General features: G+C 36.2%; 1 protein-coding gene across 9 annotated transcripts in view; it reads left to right on the top strand.

Moving 5' to 3' along the window:
• Positions 1–20043, top strand: part of ELF2 (E74 like ETS transcription factor 2) — a 94579-nt gene that overhangs the window by 21850 nt on the left and 52686 nt on the right. For 6 of the 9 annotated variants that reach the window (XM_047091186.1, XM_047091184.1, XM_047091182.1 and 3 more), the window contains exons 2-4: positions 6618–6705; positions 8098–8337; positions 19124–19289. In XM_047091186.1, coding sequence (XP_046947142.1) covers positions 8266–8337; positions 19124–19289 — 238 coding nt within the window. In that variant the 5' untranslated portion in view covers positions 6618–6705; positions 8098–8265. Of the gene's footprint in view, positions 1–5140; positions 6706–7757; positions 8338–19123; positions 19290–20043 lie in introns of those variants that run through there. The other 3 variants (XM_047091180.1, XM_047091181.1, XM_047091192.1) reach the window with 3 other exon arrangements.

Raw genomic sequence — 20043 nt, 5'->3', positions numbered from 1 at the left:
AATTTCTTTATTTTAAGAGAGAGAGCAAGCCAAGGAGGGGCAGAGAGAGAGGGTAAGAGAGAATTGCAAGCAGGTTCCCCACTTTCAGAGCAGAGCCTGACACGGGGTTCAGACTCAGGAACTGTGAGATCATAACCTGAGCCAAAACCAAGAGTTGGATACTCAACTGACTGAGCCACCCAGGCGCCCCCTAATTTTTGTTTTAACAAATTATAAAAATGAACATCCCCGTTTTGCATGAGGAACAATTAGGTTTTAGGAATTATCATCTATTCTGCTACTGCTTTATTCTTATGTGAAGCTTTAGCAATGTGATTCAGTTCTGACAGATTCTGCAAAGACATAATAATAAATTGACATTCAATGTTCATAGTGTGCCAGACACTACATGTAAAGAATGAAAATATGGGCACCTGGGTTGCTCAGTGGGTTAAGCCTCTGACTCTTGATTTCAGCTTAGGTCATGATCTCAGGGTTTGTGAGTTTGAGCCCTGCACTGTGCTTGGGATTCTCTCTCTTCTCTCTCTCTGCCCCTCTTCCCGCTCACATGTATGCGCATGCACACTCGCTCTCCTTCTCTCTCAAAGTAAATAAATAAACATTAAAAAAAGAAGCAATTAGATCAGAAGCAATTAACATAGCCTGTTAAAATGAAAAAAAGAGAATTTGCCAGAGGATTAGTAAATATTTTTTCAAATTGCATGACATATTTAAAGGGAACCAGTTGAGTTTTTCACACTTTGGATGGGAAACTAATAAAATTAATATGGTTTTAAACCCCCTTCCTTGGACCCCAGTTATATAAAATCATATGAATCATAGTCCTTGATCCATGACATACTTAAATAATTAGCCCAAGCATAACTTTTTGTTTATGAAACACACAAGAATCCATAATTCAACATGAAAACTGGAACCTTAACAAGAATTCACATCACATTTACTCATGTGTATGTTAATGTAGATTGTATAAAAATCTTTAATAGAATTTTTTAAGTTTATTTATTTTGAGAGAGAATGAGAGTGAGAGTGTGAGTGGGGGAGGGGCAGAAAGAGAGGGAAAGAGAGAATCCCAAGCAGGATCCATGCTGTCAGCCCAGAGCTTGACGGGGGCTTGATCTCCTGAACCATGAGATCATGACCTGAGCCAAAACCGAGTGGGACACTCAACCAACTGAGCCACCCAGGCGCCCCTAAAGGCCATCTTTATATGTGTTTTTGTAAATTGTATATTTATGTGTTTTCTTTATTTTTTCTTTGTTTTTTTGGTCCTTTATTCCTCTATTTTAAGCATTCTTTGTATATTAGTTATACTAGCCTGTTGTAATATAATATCCTATTTCTAATATTATAGTTGGAGTGTTCCTTGTTTTTGTACTTTATATGAAGTCATACACTTAAACAATTTTTTGATGAGAGTGTGGTTTGTACTCTAAGGAACTAAATTATAGTCTGAGCAGAGATTTCCTGAGTGATACTTAAGTTTTTATCATTTTTCACAGTTTCTTTTCAATCCTGAGACTAGCATTTATTATTCAAAGTTCTTTCTCTTCTTATTGCTGTGCCAGTATCTACCTGGCTTAAAGTATCAGAGCAAATGGTGGTTCCTTTCTGAAGTCTCTCCAGAACTCTCCAAGGTCGACTTGGATTTTTTTTTTTTTTTTTTTTATGTTTCCACTATACTTTGTAGTTTCTTTAATGGCATTTACGTGATTGTAATTGTTTCTGTATTATTGAAAGAACTGGTGTAGTAAGAGATAAGAAAGAGGTTACTCAGTTGTAGGGAAAAAGTTGTCCTTGAGGAATAGGTGGAATTTGAATAACCAAAGAAGAGGACCTTCTTGGTAAGAGAAGAGCACTAGCAGAGGGATAGGGATGGGGATGAGCATGGTATGTGAACAGTGAAGATACTTGTTTCATTGGAACGTGTTTGTTTATTCTTGTATTCATCACATCTTTACTGTGTATCTACTGTATGAAAGGCCCTGGTTAGGTGATATAAACCACAGATTTTTAAAACTTGTTACTTCGGGGGAAAGTAGTTCGAAGTAAGACTAAGAAGGTAAAGAGGAGCAGGGTTTTGGAGGTCACTGAGACAAAGGCATAGGTGTTGGGCTTGATACAGTTGATAGGAGGTGGCAAGTGAAGGATCTACTGGAAGCTGTTATTTCCCTGATGTTTTTGTGAAGGAAGCACATGGTGTGGATGGGGAAGGAGAGTCCTAGAAAATGATATTGAGTCTATCATGATTTCATGCGTATGTGGAATTTAAGAAACAAAACAGATAAACATAGGGGAAGAGAAGGAAACATAAGGTAAAAAGAGAGGGACGTAGACCGTAAGAGAGTCTTAAATACAGAGAACAAACTGGGGGTTGCTGGAGGGGTGTTGGGTGGGGGGATGGGCTAAATGAGTGATGGGCATTAAGGAGGGCACTTGTTAGGATGAGCACTGGGTGTTATATGTAAGTGATGAATCACTAAATTTACTCCTGGAACCATTATTACATTATATGTTAACTAACTTGGATTTAAATAATATTTAAAAATTAAAACAAAAATGATATTGAGCCTGAGGGGATGAGGGTACTTACAACTTGAGACCTGTAAGACAGCTAGGAATTGGCAGATGGGCAAGCAAAAGGAAGGATGTTCACAGAAAGAGAGAGAAGAATATAGAGAACTATAAACAATTGTGGTTTAAGGTTAGATAAAGGGAGAAATGGAAGATGAGACTGGACAAGTGAGTGTGGATTAGATTTGTGATTTTCATACCTGAGCATATCAGAATGAACATTTCATAACTTCCGAGAAATAGACCTATACCCCTTGCTTGTTCCTATTAAATTAGGATGTTTACAAAGAGGCTGAGAGTTTCTCCCGTGATGAGAAACTATTGAAGAATTTTGAGAGGGGCTTAACATTATTCCATCTTGGATCATCCTGATATTGCAGTAGATGGAGTTGAAGGGTGGGAAAATTAGAGATGAGGAGGCAAATTCTGAGGCCATTAAAACAATACAGAGAAATGATAATAAGACCTCAGCTATGGCAGAGGATATGAGATTATAGAAATGGGGTGAAGAGTGAGAAACTATGATAGTGTTGATGGAACTCTGTTTTTCAGGAACTCTGAACTTCAGGCACTCTTCATGTTAGATTGTTTGTGTGGGCGTTAGGGTAGCTTACTTAGCTAAGCACAGTTTCCTCTGTCAGGAAAACGTGTTTAGTTTGGGACATATACTTCTCCTGCTGCACTTTTCCCTATCCCATTTAATGGCTATTCCTGTGTACTCTGACTGCTATCTTTGGATTCATTCTTGATTCTTTATCTCACATCCACATCCAAATTGCTATTAAATCTTGTCCATTTACCTTCAGAATATATCCAACAGTTGGCCACTTTTCACTCTCTCCAGAACCTACCACTTTGGTCCTAACCACTATCATTTCTCACCTAAGTATTATAGTAGCTTCCTAACTGATCTCCCTGTTTCTGCCCTTGTCCCCTTGTCTGTTCTCAACCCAGCTTCTTTTTTTTTTTTTTAATTTTCTTTTTTCTTTTTTTAAATTTACATCCAAATTAGTTAGCATATCTTCAGGAGTAGATTCCTTAGTGCCCCTTACCCATTTATCCCATCCCTCCTCCCACAACCCCTCCCTTAACCCTCAGTTTGTTCTCCATATTTATGAGTCTCTTCTGTTTTGTCCCCCTCCCTGTTTTTATATTATTTTTGTTTCCCTTCCCTTATGTTCTTCTGTTTTGCCTCTTAAAGTCCTCATATGAGCAAAGTCATATGATTTTTGTCTTTCTCTGACTAATTTCACTTAGCATAATACCCTCCAGTTCCATCCATGTAGTTGCAAATGGCAATCAACCCAGCTTCTTAATGATTCTTGTAATAAGTCATCTCTCTGTATAAAACTCTCCTTCTCCCTGGAGTAAAAGTCACAGTCCTCAAAGAGGGCCTACATGGCCCCCTCCTCTTAACTCTCTGTCATCTTCTGTTCTTTCTTCCTCTTGCTCATTTCACTCTAGCCATATTGGCCTCCTTGAACTAGTGAGGCATACTCCCCCCTGAAGATACTGCATTTCCCTTTCCTTCAACTACAGGACTCTTCCCCCAGTCATTGTCACAGCTTACTTCCTACTTTTAGGTCTTTATTCATGTCAGTTTTCTAGTGAATTCTTTTTTGACCACCTAACTTGGAATTATAGTTCTCTTCCCTGCTGAATATTCTTTCTCTTTGGTTCATTTGTCTCCTTAGCCTTTATCACTATCTATGTGTATGCTAAACATATTTTGTTTATTTTCATCTTTTCCTGCTGGAATTTAAGACCCATAAGAATGAGGACTTTTCCTTTATTCACCGCTACACCTCTAGCCCTGAAAACTGATAATATAACAGGTGCTCAGTATTTACTGAACAACTGAATCAATTAATGGAGTGCCTGGGATATCCTGGAACAGATGCTTACTGTTTATTTATACGCTACTTAATTTCACAAAGAAGTAGAGGCAAGGAAGTGTCTAGTAGACAAACTGGAGCCCATAAAATAGTTTAGATTGGAAGAGAGATTTTCGTGAAGCCATAGCAGTATATGAGGTAGTAAGAAAGAGTATAAAGAATCAGAAGAAAATTAGGGATGAGATCCTGAAAACACCTCCACGTAAGGGCTGACCATAGAGTAACACTGTTGTTTGACTTCACCAAGCAGGAACCCTGCTCCAGGCCCTGTGCTTTAGAGGTCCAAATCTAGCCTTTGTCCAGCTATAACCCTTCTGGTAGAATGAGGATTTGGTGGGCAAGGGTGGGGGAGGGGGAACGCGCAAGGGAACTAAGTCCATCTGGTACCCGTTTCTAGATTAAGCTCTGAGTATTTGAACCCCAGAATTCCCTGCCCATGTGGCCCTTCAAAAGCTTCTTTCCGGGGCACCTGGGTGGCTCAGTAGGTTAAGCGTCCGACTTCAGCTCAGGTCATGATCTCGCGGTCCGTGAGTTCGAGCCCCGCATCGGGTTCTGTGCCGACTGCTCGGAGCCTGGAGCCTGCTTCGGATTCTGTGTCTCCCTCTCTCTCTGCCCCTCCCCTGCTCATGCTCTGTCTCTCTCTGTCTCAAAAATAAATAAACGTTTAAAAAAAATTAAAAAAAAAAACACTCAAATCATTAAAAAAAAAAAAAGCTTCTTTCCTGATTCTCTCCTCTCTTGACTGAACACATGTATGGGCTTCTTTAGGCCCAAGGGATGACCAAGCTGCAGCTGTTTGCAGGCATGTGGCCAGAATTTGGATGTGTGGGATGGGATGTCTACATGTGTGTGTATGTATATATGTATGTGTACACACACACACACACATATGAGTGTATGTATATATGTATGTGTACACACACACACACACACACACATATGAGTGATTCCCATGCTCCTGTAGAACATCAGGGAGAATTCCAAATCAGAATTCCAAATCAACCTTTTAGGTTGTTATAGAAGTATTTATGTGAATATAGGAGGATAGAATAATAATTTACCAGCTTGTTAGCTTGATTTATAACTTTAAAATATTTAGGCATGTGGACTGTAGGCTTCCATTTGTACTCTTGCTCCGAGCCCCTTGAAAATTAGGGGTGGGCCTGCAGAAGGGAATTGAAAAAGAGTAGCTAGAGAGGGAGAAGATAAATTCCAGATGGAGTTTCAAGGATGGAATGATCAATAGTATCAAATATTTCAGAGACATTAAGTCCTATGAAAACAGAAATGTATCCATTGGATTTGAATGACAATTAGAATTTAGAGTAAAACTTTCAGTTGGTGGTGATGGATGCCAAACCTCCATAAAAGGAGGAATACCTGAGGAATTAGGAAGTAGAGACGGAAGATAGATGTTTTTTTCTAGAACCGTCTCTGAGAAAAGAAGGAACTAGAATAGTAGGTGGAGGGGTATGCAGAGTCATGGAGGAGGACTTTTCTATGTTTAAGATGAAAGAGTCTTACAGATGTTTAGATATTGAGGGAAAGGACCCAAAGTTAAGTAAGAGAAGGTTAAGGAAAAGGAGGGAATAATCGATGGAACAAGGCCTAACATCTAGTGCATAGGTCTGGAGATTAGCCTTTGAAGGGAAGAGGGCTATTTGAGAAGGCTTGGGATGTTTGGAAGTGTATGCAAGCTAAATTTGGAGGGTGAGAGAACAGGAAAGTGACTTATTAGGCAATATGATATATCATTAGTGTTGTTTTACAGTAGTTTTCTGGGTTAGTCTTTTTAAACTTGATTTTAAACTCCTGGGCATCAAGGGTTATACCTGCAGCCGTGTATTAAAATCCTATTGGTTTATTGAAATATAGCCCATAATATGAGGCATAGGCCACGCATGTTGGATCTGTCATTATTCAGTAATTTGACACTTTAGTGGTGACTTAAAATTTTAAGTTTGATAAACACTTTTGATTCTCAATAGCCTAGAAATAACTTCTTTATTATGTCCATTATATAATGTGTGTTATCAGGATTTGCAGATGGTTTGTTGTAATAAGTACATATTGTCTGAATCATACCTGTTTTGAGCAAAATATTTTTAAATAGAATTATATTAATACTGTCTTTTTTCCCCCAAATAGTAGTTCCAAAGAACTGCTGGTTTGTATTTTAGCTCTTGCCAAGTTGTGAAAATAGTGAAGGATGCTTAGACTACTTAACATTCAAATTGTAAGTAAACTTTATTTCTGCCAATATTACCTATATGTTAAGAAAAAAGAAATTGAAAATAGTTGTTACCTTATATGATAATAATGAGCTTTAGTGTGATGTATATTGTGGATTTTTACTAATTTTTGTTAAGATACATATATGTCCTATCCCATTTTCTGTTGATAAGATCAAGAAGGATACTCATAGTCCTGAATGTATCTTAGGAGGTAGGGTGAAATTTTTTTCCAGGTATTTCTTTTATTGTATAAATTTATAGAAATTCTTTATTATTTTATTTCCATATCTGTATGGTAGCAGTAGTCAAAATTAATGTAGGACATAATATTAATGGAATGATTTATTAGAAATATATGTTCCTCTTTAAATATGCTTAATTTCTCTGAATTATTTAATTGTTATGTGAAAAAATTCTTTAAGAAGTAAATCTTAGAAGGTGCCTGGGTGGTTCAGTTGGTTAAGCGTCAGACTCTTGATCTCAGCTCAGGTCTTGATTTTAGGGTCTTGAGTTTGAGCCCTGCGTTGGGCTTCACCTGGGCATGGAGTCTACTTAAAAAAAAAAAAAAAAAAAAAAAGCTTTCATTTAACATACATAAAATCAAGTAAAATATAAGCTTTTAGAAATAATCTAAAGCATAAATCTGGATGATGTATATATTGACAGTCATCTCTACTAGGGGAAAAAAAGCTTGGATTATGTTTCCTTGAAACCATTTACTATATTGAATATTTAACCAGTAGCAAAAAAATTATTGATTAAAGAATGATAGAATGATAAAGTAATACTAAAGGCATTATAAGTGATTTACTACTTTATTTTTAAACTATTTGAAAGTATAAACAACTCAAATTAATCTGTTTTTAGTCCTAGTAGAATATTCAAAATGTGAACACAGAATAAGATTGCTACCATAAGCAAAAGACAAGTCTAATTATATTATTTAGGTAAATAAACCAAATGAGCCAAAGAAGAAGAATGAAATATTTGCAAACCAGTAAATCTTTTAATTTGTTAAACAGGAAAATAATTTTACTTTATTTTGTATATTTTGTTACCAACGCATAAAAGGTTTTAAAAATGTCTACTAAAATATTTCAGGAATAAAAGTACATCTTCATAAAAGGAGAAAGTTATAACATTTTCTCTCTTAAAATAAGAAACAAATATCATAAGGTCATCCATGTGCAATAGCTTGGTTGTAATAGATTGCTTATGAGCTTGACATTTCTGAGAAGTAGAATGCTCATTACTGCCCTCTTTCGACACAGGGCTGTATAAGCCAAGTTCCCTTTTAGTTTACAAAAATGTCAAAGATTAGATTGTAAAATAGGTTGTGCTTTATATCCTTCCTGTATATTTTTAATAATTTTTCAAATTCTTCCTCTTTTTAGGCTCTCTGGTTAATCATCTTTAGAAGACTGGATTTCTGGATATCTACTTCACTCCATGTTTATTGACTTTTAAAACATGATAATGCAAATCTATAACATTGGCAATCATCCATGAACCTTTACATTATATTGGTTAATAGCGTTTGAAGCTTCCTCAGGGAATAAACAATGACATCAGCAGTGGTTGACAGTGGAGGTTCTGTTTTGGAGCTTTCCAGCAATGGAGTAGAAAATCAAGAGGTTAGGCATCCAATGTATATTACATTTCTGTTTTGTTCATAGAAATCAATACGTGAAATAATTTTGAAATTAATGGGAAACAGGTATTTGAGGGTAGAAATGTACAATGCATGAAACTGTACATGTATGTGTCATGTGCCCTTATATAATTTAGGTAATAGAAGGTTGAGATAATTACTGCCAGGCTCACCTGAATTGTTGGAACATGCATATATTGGAATGAACTGTGAGGAAGAAATTGAAAGAAAGAACACAAAGTATTAGAGATATCTTTTAATTCCTGATAAAATCCATTGTTTTGGATTACAGAATTTGTAGATATATAATGTACCTAAATACATAAATTAAATTCATCTTAAATTAGAATTTTGTATTTCCTTTAGTTGTCATCTTTGCTTCCTTTGTTATTCTATCATTTCTAATTCAGCAGGGGGATCTATTATATTTTAATCCTATATGTATACTTAAGAATTTGGATAATTTGTACATCAGAAAAGAAAGGTTTTGAAATTTTATACATATAGAACTCTGTATCATTAGCATATTTGGTTATTTTCTTGTTGTGATAACATTAAAGAATAGGAGATAGGAGTAGAAAAATAACAGTACCAGAAACATATGGACTTCCATGGCCTGGCTTCTGGTCCCACCATTCAGTAAAGACTGAATACTGAAAAGGATCTAAATTATAATTTGTCACAATATTTGGTCAGAGATGAGGTGGACAAATGGAGAGTTGACTGTCTTTAAAAAATCTGTTTTCTCTGTATTCTATGAAAGATATTGCTGTTACTGGTCCTTAGTAGCAGCATAGTGGTGTAGTGATGGGACCAAGAAACAAGTTAGGATATCAGGCTGTGTGTTCTAGAGTCTGCTTCTTTTTCTTGCTTGTTTGTGTCTGTTTAGTCTTCCAAGGTAGCTGTATGGTTAAATTCAGTGGGAAGGGGATAAAATGAAGGTACTGCTTTTCCTTTGTTCTCAGTGGACTTGGTAACCAGAATGTTCCTGTTATATTTGAATCTAAAACGGGTTCAAAGCCCATTAAGAGAAGCCCCAGCTACAGAACAATCAATGTCTACTTCTTCCTTGAAAATTCACTTTCTGTATGATCACTTCTAGGTGTGATTCACCAAAGAGTTCAGGGACTCGGGGGACTTCCATCCCCTCCACATCACCCAGGCCAACTATTGCTTCTTTTTACAATGCTTTCCCTTTATTGTATAGTCTTCCTTTGTTGTATTTAACCCTAAGAAGTGAGCCACCAAGAACAATAGGCAGAATATATTTACCTTGTGCTGGTTTGGTATCATTATTATTTGGGAAAAAGAGTACAACAGTTTGTTTCTGGAAGACTCTTTTTATTTTTATTCTTTTACATGGAACCCAGGTGTTCATGGCCTGGAGAACTGATTATTATGGAAGAAAGAATCTGATAAGTGAAATCATTTTGCCAAGGCATTACTAATGATTTATGTGGTAGCGTTATGGGTAGTCACAGGCATTTTAGGTAATACGGCACCAGAAAGGGGGAAATTATTCTTGGGGAACTTTTTCTTCAAATTATGCTATGTAGAAACCCACTTACTTTCATTCATTTGTTCCTTCAGCAAATATTAATTGACCACTTACTGCCAATTGTCAAGTACGTTTCTAGGCACTGGAAATAAAATATGTCAGAATGGCTATAAAGAATAAGTCAGGGCTAGATTTTAGTAAACAAAGAGATGTGCTTTGTACTTGGATAGGAGAATGGAGAGTCAATATTATGGAGGATGTCAGTTTCTTCCAGTTAATCTATATATTCCACCTCTATAAAATGTTAGGGCAAGTTTGGGGGGAAATTGGTTATATGACCTAAAGATTGAAGAGTATACATTCAGGAATAGCCAGAGCAGTTTTCTGAAACAGAAATGTAGAACAGGTAAGTCTCATAGAAATGAGAATTAATGCAGGAAAAAATTAAAAGAGGATTTAAATAGAGTTTAAAAAAATTGTTTTTTGATGTTTATTTATTTTTGAAGAAGAGAGAGAGCGTGAGCATGGGAGGGGAGCAGAGAGGGAGACACAGAATCCGAAGCAGGCTCCAGGCTCTGAGCTGTCAGCACAGAGCCCAACGCGGGGCTCAAACCCGTAAACCACGGGATCATGACCTGAGCTGAAGTTGGAGGCTTAACCGACTGAGCCACCCAGGAGCCCCTAAATAGAGTTTTTAAAACACAGCAAATACAGTTTTAGAGAGCATCTTCTTTCAGACAAACAAAGTTAGGAGTTCTACTTCAGATTGTGATGGGATAACTGAGACCAGATTTAAAAAAAAAATTTTTTTAAGCTTGTTTATTTTTGAGAGAGAGAGAGACAGAGCATGAGAAGGGGAGAGACAGAGAGAGAGAGAGAGAGGGAGACACAGAATCTGAAGCAGGTTCCAGGCTGAGCTGTCATCACAGACCCCGACATGGGGCTTGCACCCATGAAGCATAAGATCATGACCTGAGCTGAAGTCGGACACTCAATAGACTGAGCTAGCCAGGTGTGCCTATACATCTCAATACTTTTTAAAGGATTGAAATCATACAGAGAAAGCTGTGTGACAAAAGCAGAAATATGTTAGAAATTAACAACAAAAAACACTTTCAGAATCCTCAAACATTTGGATATTAAACAGCTCACTTTTATATAACTCATGGATTAAAAAGAAATCACAAGAGAAATTAGAGAATATCCTAACTGAATGAAAATGAAAATACAATATATCAAAATTTGAAGGATGCAGCTAAAACAGTGCTTAAAGGTAAATTTATAGTTTCAAATACTTATGTTAGAAAAGTCTAAAATCATTTGAGCTTTCAATAAACTAGAATATGAAGATCAAATTAAATCCAAAGTAGAAGGAAGGAAGTAAAAAAAATAAGTCAGTGAAGTAAAAAGTAGACAAATAGAAATTATCTGCTAGCTGGCCCTTTGAAAAGATTAAGAAAATTGATAAATCTCTCAGTAGACTGCACAAAAAAAAAAAACCATAGAAGGCAAAAATTACTAATATAAGGAATGAAAGGGTTGAACAACTTTATGCCAAAAAGTTGGCAACTCAGATGAAGTGGACAAAATCCTTGAAAGTCATTCTAAGAGGAATAGAAAATCTGAATAGCACTGTATCTTAAAATAAATTGAATTCCTAGTCAAAATCTTTTCCACAAAGAAACCTCCAGGGCTAAGTGGCATTATTGATGATCTAACAAACATTGAGGAAAGAAATAATACTAATTTTACATAACTCTTTCAGAAAATAGACAAGGTAGCATGTCCTAACTCATTTTGAGGCCAGCATTATCTTGATACCAAGACCAGACAGAGATATGTAGGAAAAGAAATCCTCAAACAATATCCTTCACGGGCATAGATAAAAACATTCTTGATTAAATACTAGCAATTAAATCCAGTAATGTATAAAAGGGATCATATGACCCAAATAAGGTTTATCCCAGGAAGGTAGGTTTAATCAATGTAATTCATCACAGTAACAAAATAAAAAGAAAAAAATCATTTGATCCTATCAGTGATCACAGAAAACCCATTTGCCAAAATTCAACACCTATTTATTATACAAGTTCCCTAAATTAGGAATAAGGGCATCTTCTGCAACCTAATAAGTACATCTGTGAAAAACTCACAGGCAACATCATGTTTAAAGGTGACAAAGGGAATGTTTTCCTTTTAAGGTTGGTAGTAAAGTAAAGATGTCTGCTCTAACCACTTCTGTTCAACATTGCACTGGAAACATTGCTACAGGGTAAGAAAAATAAAAAGACGTATGGATTGGAAAAGAGGTCGTAAAACTATTTCTAAATGATACAATCATGTTTATAGAAATTCCCAAGAAATCTACACAACTGTTAGAACTAACAAATTTAGAACAAGTGACTATGTAAAAATTAATTGTATTTATATATCTTAGCAAAATAGGAAATTTAGCAAAATAGGAAATTTAAAAAGCAGTACTGTTGAGCAGCATCAAAATGACACAGGGGTATGTTTAATGAAGTAAATAAAAGATGTATATGCAAACACAGCATCTTATGAGAGAAATTAAAGACCTGAATAAATGAAGAGTTATACCATGTTTATGGATTAGAGAATTTATGTTAAAACAGAGTTGGAGGGCCTACGCACCTTACCGTGAAGTTCAGTAATTAAGTTCCAGTAATTAAGACAGTGTGGAATTGATATGCCAACAGACATGTAGATCAGTGGAACATAATATAGATCCATCTGAGGCTAATTAATTTTCTTTTTTAAAGTTTATTTTGAGAGAGAAAGCACTCGTGCATGCACACAAGTGGGGGGCGGGGGGGAGAAGAGAGAATCTCAAGCAGGCTCCATGCTGTCAGCACAGAGCCCGACGCAGAGCTCAATCTCATGACTGTGAGATCATGACCTGAGCCGAAATCAAGAGTTGGACACTTAACCAATTGAGCCACCCAGGCACCCCAAGGCTGATTAATTTTCAGTAATGGTGGTAATGTAATTTGGTGGAGAAAGGATAGTCTTTTAAACAAATAATGGTGGAATAACTGGATACCATATGCAAATGAACTCAATCCTTTCTCACATCATACACAATGAATAACTCAAAATTGAGCGTAGAAAATTTTTCAATCTTAAAATAGGCCATGGTTTCTTAGATTGAACACAAAAGCATGACAACACTTTAGAAGAAAAAAAATGATGAATTGAAGTTCATTTAAATTAAAAACTTCTGTTCTTGAAAAAAAATTCCATTAAGAAAATGAAAAGATGAAGCAAAGATTGGAAAAAAACCTTTACAATACATATACTGACAAAGAATTTATATTCAGAATACATAAAATAATAAATTGGAGATAAACCATTAAAATAGGAAAAAGATTTGAACAGATAATAAAATGAATGGCCAATAAGTGCATATAAAAATACCCAACGGGGCACCTGGGTGGCTCAGTCGGTTAGCATCTGACTCTTGGTTTTGGCTCAGGTCACGATCTCCTGGTTTGTGAGTTTGAGCCCTGCATGGGGTTCTGTGCTGATGATGTGAAGCCTGCTTGGGATTTTCTCTCTCTCTGTCTTTCTCTCTGCCCACCAAATAAATCAGTGAACTTTAAAAAATGCCCACTATTACTCACCATCAGGGAAACACAAAACCACAGAGAGATACTACTACATACTTACACAGAATGGCAAAAATGAGACGGATACCATGTGTTGGAAAGGATGCAGAGCAGTGGAACTCTCATACATTTATAGTGGGAATGTAAAATAATACAATTTGATAGTCCTTTTAAGATGAAGTGCACAGTTACTGGGTGATCTGGTAAATTGACTCCTAGGCAAACATAGAATAGAACAGAAGGGGGAGGAAGAGCAGGGACAGTAACAGGAATATTATAGCCTAGTTTATGAGTTTATGATAATTTGTTACAGCAGCTCCAAGAAATTAATATACCACCTTTGCAGCCTTATTTCCTACATTACCTCACATAGCTCTTAATTGCTTTGCCCCTAATTCCCAAATGTGAGAGTTTCCATGAGTTTTGTTCATGTCCATTTTGTCCCTGAAATTGCCTTCCACATCTGTCCAAATCCTTTTCATCCATTCAGGGCCCAGTTGTAGGAAGTCTTCTGTAGTTCCTCAGTCTGAATCAATTCAATACCTAACAGGGTTGAGGGTTATATTTCAAAGAGTCTTAAAAATCATTGTTTAGTATGTTCAGTTTTCCTTTTAGACAAATGGGGAGTCATGAAAGCTTTTTGTACAAAGAAGTAATACAGATAATTTTGATTGTAGTGTGAAGACATGCCCTCCTCACTCACTGAGTATTTACTCCATTCTAAACACTGTACTAAGTACTTTGTGGATATTTAATTTTCAAGGGAATTTGAGAGATATAAACATTTATAATCTCTCTTTTTTTGTTAAATATGAAGACACACGTGTAGAGAAGAACACAGGGTGAGGGCACAGGGAAAGATGTTAATAATTTGTTCCATTTAAACACGTTAAGCTCAGAGTATTAGCTGATTATTCCTGTAGTGATGTTAAATTGGTAGTTTAAAAGTTGGTTCTGGAGTTCAGAAGGTGCTTGGAGAAGAACCAAATATTTAGTAATCATCAGCATAGAGGTGCTGTTTTTAACCATAACAATGGGGGGCATTGCCAGGGAAGGTAATATAGAGTAAAAAGGAAATGCTGAGAACAGAACCTTTGTAGGTTGGCTATATTTCTGACACTGGAGATGGAAGAAGAGTCAAAGGATATGCTTAAAAGTAGATTGGTAGAAAGAGAAAAAAAAGATTGAAGAAGCAATTTTTTAAATGAGGTAACAGTGTGTAAGTATATGAGTCTGCAGAAGGATAAAGGAGGATGAAAACTGAAATAGTTTAATCCTTACTGACATTTAAGAGAATAGTTTCATTGGAGTGGTAGAATCCAGATTGCAAGGTATATGTAGATAATGAGTCAAAGAGTTAGACTATCTTTTGAGAATGTATACAGGTATAAGATGCAAAGATCTGGAGTTCACTTGAAAGAAGAGTTGAATTTTTTTAATAAAGATTTTGGCTTTTTTATAGTTAATAAGAAGGAGCTGTTGAAATATTAAAACCCAGCTAAGGTATACAAGAGAGAACAGTGGGTCGAGAATCCTAATTGGTGGGGGGAAGAGACTATAGATGGGGGAATTGGCCTTGTCCAGAATTCTACATCTCAAGTATTTCATAGTTTAGAAAATTTGAATTATTTCCTACTGGTAAGATGGAGGTGGAGAGTTCACAGTATAAAATAATTTCAGGTTAATGTTACTGTTAAAGATACTATTAGATTTCAGAGGAATGAAAGAAGTTATCAGTCCTTTGGGTTCTGTATAAATAAGGTATTTACTGCTTGGGTCAGTACCAGCTCAAATGCCACTTACGATGTTGCTTTCTTAATTTATGAGTGGGGACCTCATCAGTCTTTACCTATCGCATGCTCCTCATTAACATCTATTTTATAGCTAGGTGATGTTGCCTGTAGGTTGTGGTTATAAAGCTGAGCAAGAAGAATGGAGATTCAACTGTTAGTATATCTAATTTGTGGGGAAGGATTTTTTTTTCTTCACGCATGCAGAGAGGGAGGAAGAGAGGATCCCAAGCAGGCTCCATGTGCAGTTGGAGCCGGCCAGGGGGCTCAATCCCATAACTGTGAGATCATGACCCCAGCCGAAATCAAAAGTCAGCCATCCAACTGACAGCCACCCACGTGGCCCAAGGATATATTTTTTTTAATGTTAAAAATGTTTTGCCTTATACAGAGTAGGAAATTCAGTGTTACTGTTCAGCATGTGCTTGCTTGTTTTCTTTTTTTTAATTTTAATTTTTTTTTTTTTTTTAATTTAGAGAGTGTGTGTGTGTGTGAGCAGGGGAAAGGGGCAGAGGGAGAGAGAATGTTAAGTAGTCTCCACTCTCAGCCCGACAAAGGGATCCATCCCATGACCCTGGGATCACGACCTGAGCTGAAATCAAGAATCGGAGGCTCAACTGACTGAGCCAGCCAGACACCCTTATGCTTTCTTATTTTTAATTTATCATACCTTTGTTTTGTAATTTATTTAAAGGTTTTTTTGTGCAGTATTTGATACAATATGAAGACTGCGTTATATATATATATATGTGTGTGTACATATATATATATATACATATATATTAGTTTAAGAACAACAAAAAGAATAAATATTACCTATGAACCAGGTTAAAAAATAGAAATTACTAGTATTTTACAATATTAACTGTGCCCCTCTCTTACTACCCCAGAGGTGCCATTATCCTGACTTATGGGGTAATATTTCTTTACTTTTCTTTATAGTTTTATTGTTTGTGGATATGTTCGTAAACAACACGGTGTTTACTTTGAAAATATGAATAATGTCCCAAGCTAACTGAGTTAGGGAAGGATAGCATTACCATAGTTAGATTAAAGCTTCCAGGAAAAGGAGGACTAGTTTGGCATCAAGTTCACTGCATTTCAAGAAGTTCTACTCAGGCAATCAATAAGCAATGTCATGAGTTGGTTCTTGGAAACATAGGGCCATAGGGTTTCAGGCAGTGGTATGACCTGGTGATGCAGATGCAGGTTTGTTCAACAGATTATATATATGTATATATATATATATATATATATATATATATATATATATATATACACACACACACATACATACATACATACAGTCCCATGGAAAGAATGCTGTTCTTCTTGTTTTTGTTTCTTAACTTTTTGTGGTTTTCTTTCAACACTTGAGAGTAGATCAAAACAGAACACATCTGGGAGGTGAAAGGAGTGTTCTTAGCTAATCCAGGTAGCAAGGCAAGGTGGAGTGAATAGGTACATCAAAGCAAGCCAGATATCAGATATGAATAAAAACCTGGAGTAGGCTTATCTGGACACTCTGTCCTTAGGAACCATGCCAGGGGTTGTCTTGGTGACAGTTTATCGTGCTGTCTCAGGAGTCCTGGTCGTATAATCCAGACTGGTTGCCCTTTAAATCCAGTGTATAGCTGGCATCCTGGAATCTCTCTTGCCAATCCTCCCAAAGATTACTATTGTCTCTTTCCCATGTTGGGTCTCCTATATTCTGTATCCTAAGTTGTGGTCTTTATTAAAATTTTACTTTTGATGAAATCAAAATTTGCTTCTTGAGAAAGGATGTATGCAAAGTAAATGTTTTGCGATCTTTCATATCTGAGAAAACTCCTTATTTTCTTAAGTTGATTTGACTAGCTAAAGGATTCTAGGTTAGAAATGATGTTCCTTTATAATTTGAAGAAATGGCTCTCTTGTCATTTTCCTTCTAATGTGACTGTTGAGAAGACTGAAGTCTGAATCCATTTCTTTGTATGTGACCTGTATTTTCTCTCTAGAAACTTGCAGAATCTTCCGTTTTATCTCCAGTATTGTGATATTTCACAGTGGTGTGCCTCAGCTTAGGTCTCCCTTAATTTTTTATATTAAATATCTGGTAGGTCCTTTCAAATGGGCAGCTCATATCCTTCAACTCTAGAAAATTTTCTGGAATTCTTTCATTTCTTTCCAATCTGTTTTTTCCCCCCTCCCCTATTTTGTTCTTCTGGAACTTTATTATTCAGATATTGGACCTCCTGGACTGGTTCTCTAGTATCATTCTATTTTCTCTCCTATTTTTTATAACCTCATCTTTTTTTCTCTGGTTTCTGGAAGACTGCCTCAATTTTATCTTCCAAGCCTCTTTTTTTTTTTTTTTTTAATTTCAGCTATCATGTTTTTTTTTTTTAATTTTTTTTTAACGTTTATTTATTTTTGAGACAGAGAGAGACAGAGCATGAACAGGGGAGGGGCAGAGAGAGAGGGAGACACAGAATCTGAAACAGGCTCCAGGCTCTGAGCTGTCAGCAGAGAGCCCGACGCGGGGCTCAAACTCACGGACCGTGAGATCATGACCTGAGCAGAAGTCGGACGCTTAACCAACCAAGCCACCCAGGCGCCCCACATGTTTTTAACTTCTAAGAACTCTTTATTTTTAAATGTCTTTATTAAATTGTATTCTGTTCTTGTTATGGATATACTATCCCTGAGGAATAGGACTATAGATGTATGTATGTATGTGTGTATATGTATGTATTCTGTGTTAAAGGCTTTTCTGTAAATTACTAGTAATACTTGACTGTTTGCTTATGATTAAAAGTGGAGGACTAAAAAGCTGATTGAAAAATCTATTTTGGGGGGGGTGCCTCGGTGGCTCAGTTGGTTAAGCCACCGCTCTTGATTTTGGTTCAGGTTATGATCTCATAGTTGTGGGATCAGGCTCCATGTCGGGCTCTGCACTGAGTGTGGAACCTGCTTGGAATTCTCTCTCTCTCTCTCTCTCTCTCTCTTTCCCTTTCTCCGCCTCCCCTGCTTGTGCATGCTCTCTCTCAAAATAAATAAATGTTAAAATAACCCTTTATTTTTGGTACATTATCAATTCTAACAAATATGCCTAATATACCTTGAAAATGCTCCTGTTATTCCCTCACCAGAAAGTTAATTCTCCAGTCTTCTGCTGAAATGAGGGCCAGTTGCTTAACATCATGGAGGAGGAACAGGTGTAGGAATCAGAGTGCTTTTCAAACAGCTTTGATGGGATTTTCCTGTTTGAACCCCTCCTCTTTCTCTACCACCTGCTACTCCATTTTCAGGGGTAATGGGTACTGCCTTCTGTGGGTTTTCCAGTGTAAGGTGTGTTGTTTCTCAGCTTCTTTTTGCTGCCAGGTTGATTTGGCTTTCCTGGATCTCCTTAACTACTTCATAACACTTACCCATCCACTTTTAATCTTCTAAGATTTTGTTGCTCTTATCTCTTCTCCTTTGTTGCACTTATCTCTTCTCCTTATGGGTTTGTGTTGAAAAGTCTTTTACTTCGTTTTAGTGGGTTTCATGAGATAGTGCAATTATATGCATGGTTTTAATTTGTCATTTTAATCCTGAAGCCGATTATTTAAGAGTTTAATCTAAGACTCACTTCCTGAGACTTGAAAAGATTATTAAAGTTCCCTTTTCATCTCTTGTTTTAGTTTTTACGTTCATATTTATATGTAATCCATGAAACTCATTATGTAACATACATAAAACTCATTGTGTAATATGTGAAACTCATTGTGTAATACATGAAACCCCTTGAGACTACGTGAACTCAAGTATTTATGAGTGAATCCAGAATTTGTGAATAAAAAAGTTGATTGTTTTCTAAATTTGCTCTTGCAGGAAAGTGAAAAGGTTTCTGAGTATCCAGCAGTGATTGTGGAGCCGGTCCCAAGTGCCAGATTAGAGCAGGGCTATGCAGCCCAGGTTCTGGTGTATGATGATGAGACTTACATGATGCACGATGTGGCAGAGGAACAAGAAGTTGAGACCGAGAATGTGGAAACAGGTAGACATCTCACAAAATGTTCATTATTTGTGACTTTCTCATTTTATAAGTGTCAATGTTACTATTGCCAACTGAATGATACATACGAAAGAACCTCTTTTTGCTTAGAAACCAGTGAAACATCTCTTATTTAAGGGACTTTAGTATATATATATATATATAGTATATATATACACAAAGTCCTACATCACAGTTCTTTGAAGTATAATAGGTCTCATACAATGGACCCTAAGGACAAAATTACAGGCCTGCAATAATAGAATTATCTTTAGCATTTTTTTTTTTTTGAGAGTGTGACTAGTTATTTAGATATAGAAGTCCATAGGCTAGTATATGAGGGTAACTTTTTAATTCAAAAATCTGTAGAGTACTCTCATTTTATAACAGATTCAGAGTTTGTTTGAATCAATATTGGTGGAGCAGTATGATTCCTTTTTTCTTAGGTCAGACGCGTCTTTGTAGCAGTCGGTCAGCATCTTCTTCCCTTTTTGTTGTCTGAGAAATTTTGGTGTTTCAGTCTGTCTGCATTTAATTGGAGATTAATAATATGCAATCCTTGGAAACCTTTTCATTTTTGCCATTGACCATAAAGAGAATAGAGTATTTCACCAGAAAGATGGTATGACTGTTGTGTAATAATAAACGTTAAAATTTATCTTTAGCTCTTAATGGAGAAAAAAATCCTTATACTTGGCTTGCAATTCTCATAAACTTTCTTACATATTTAGATAAATTTCTACAAATGTAGTTATGT

The sequence above is a fragment of the Lynx rufus genome, unplaced genomic scaffold, assembly GCF_022079265.1.
Source record: "Lynx rufus isolate CCGP_SWC_20201006 ecotype Redwood Valley unplaced genomic scaffold, mLynRuf1.p SCAF_3, whole genome shotgun sequence".
Lineage (NCBI taxonomy): Eukaryota > Metazoa > Chordata > Mammalia > Carnivora > Felidae > Lynx > Lynx rufus.
This window is presented reverse-complemented; position numbering and strand designations above follow the sequence as displayed.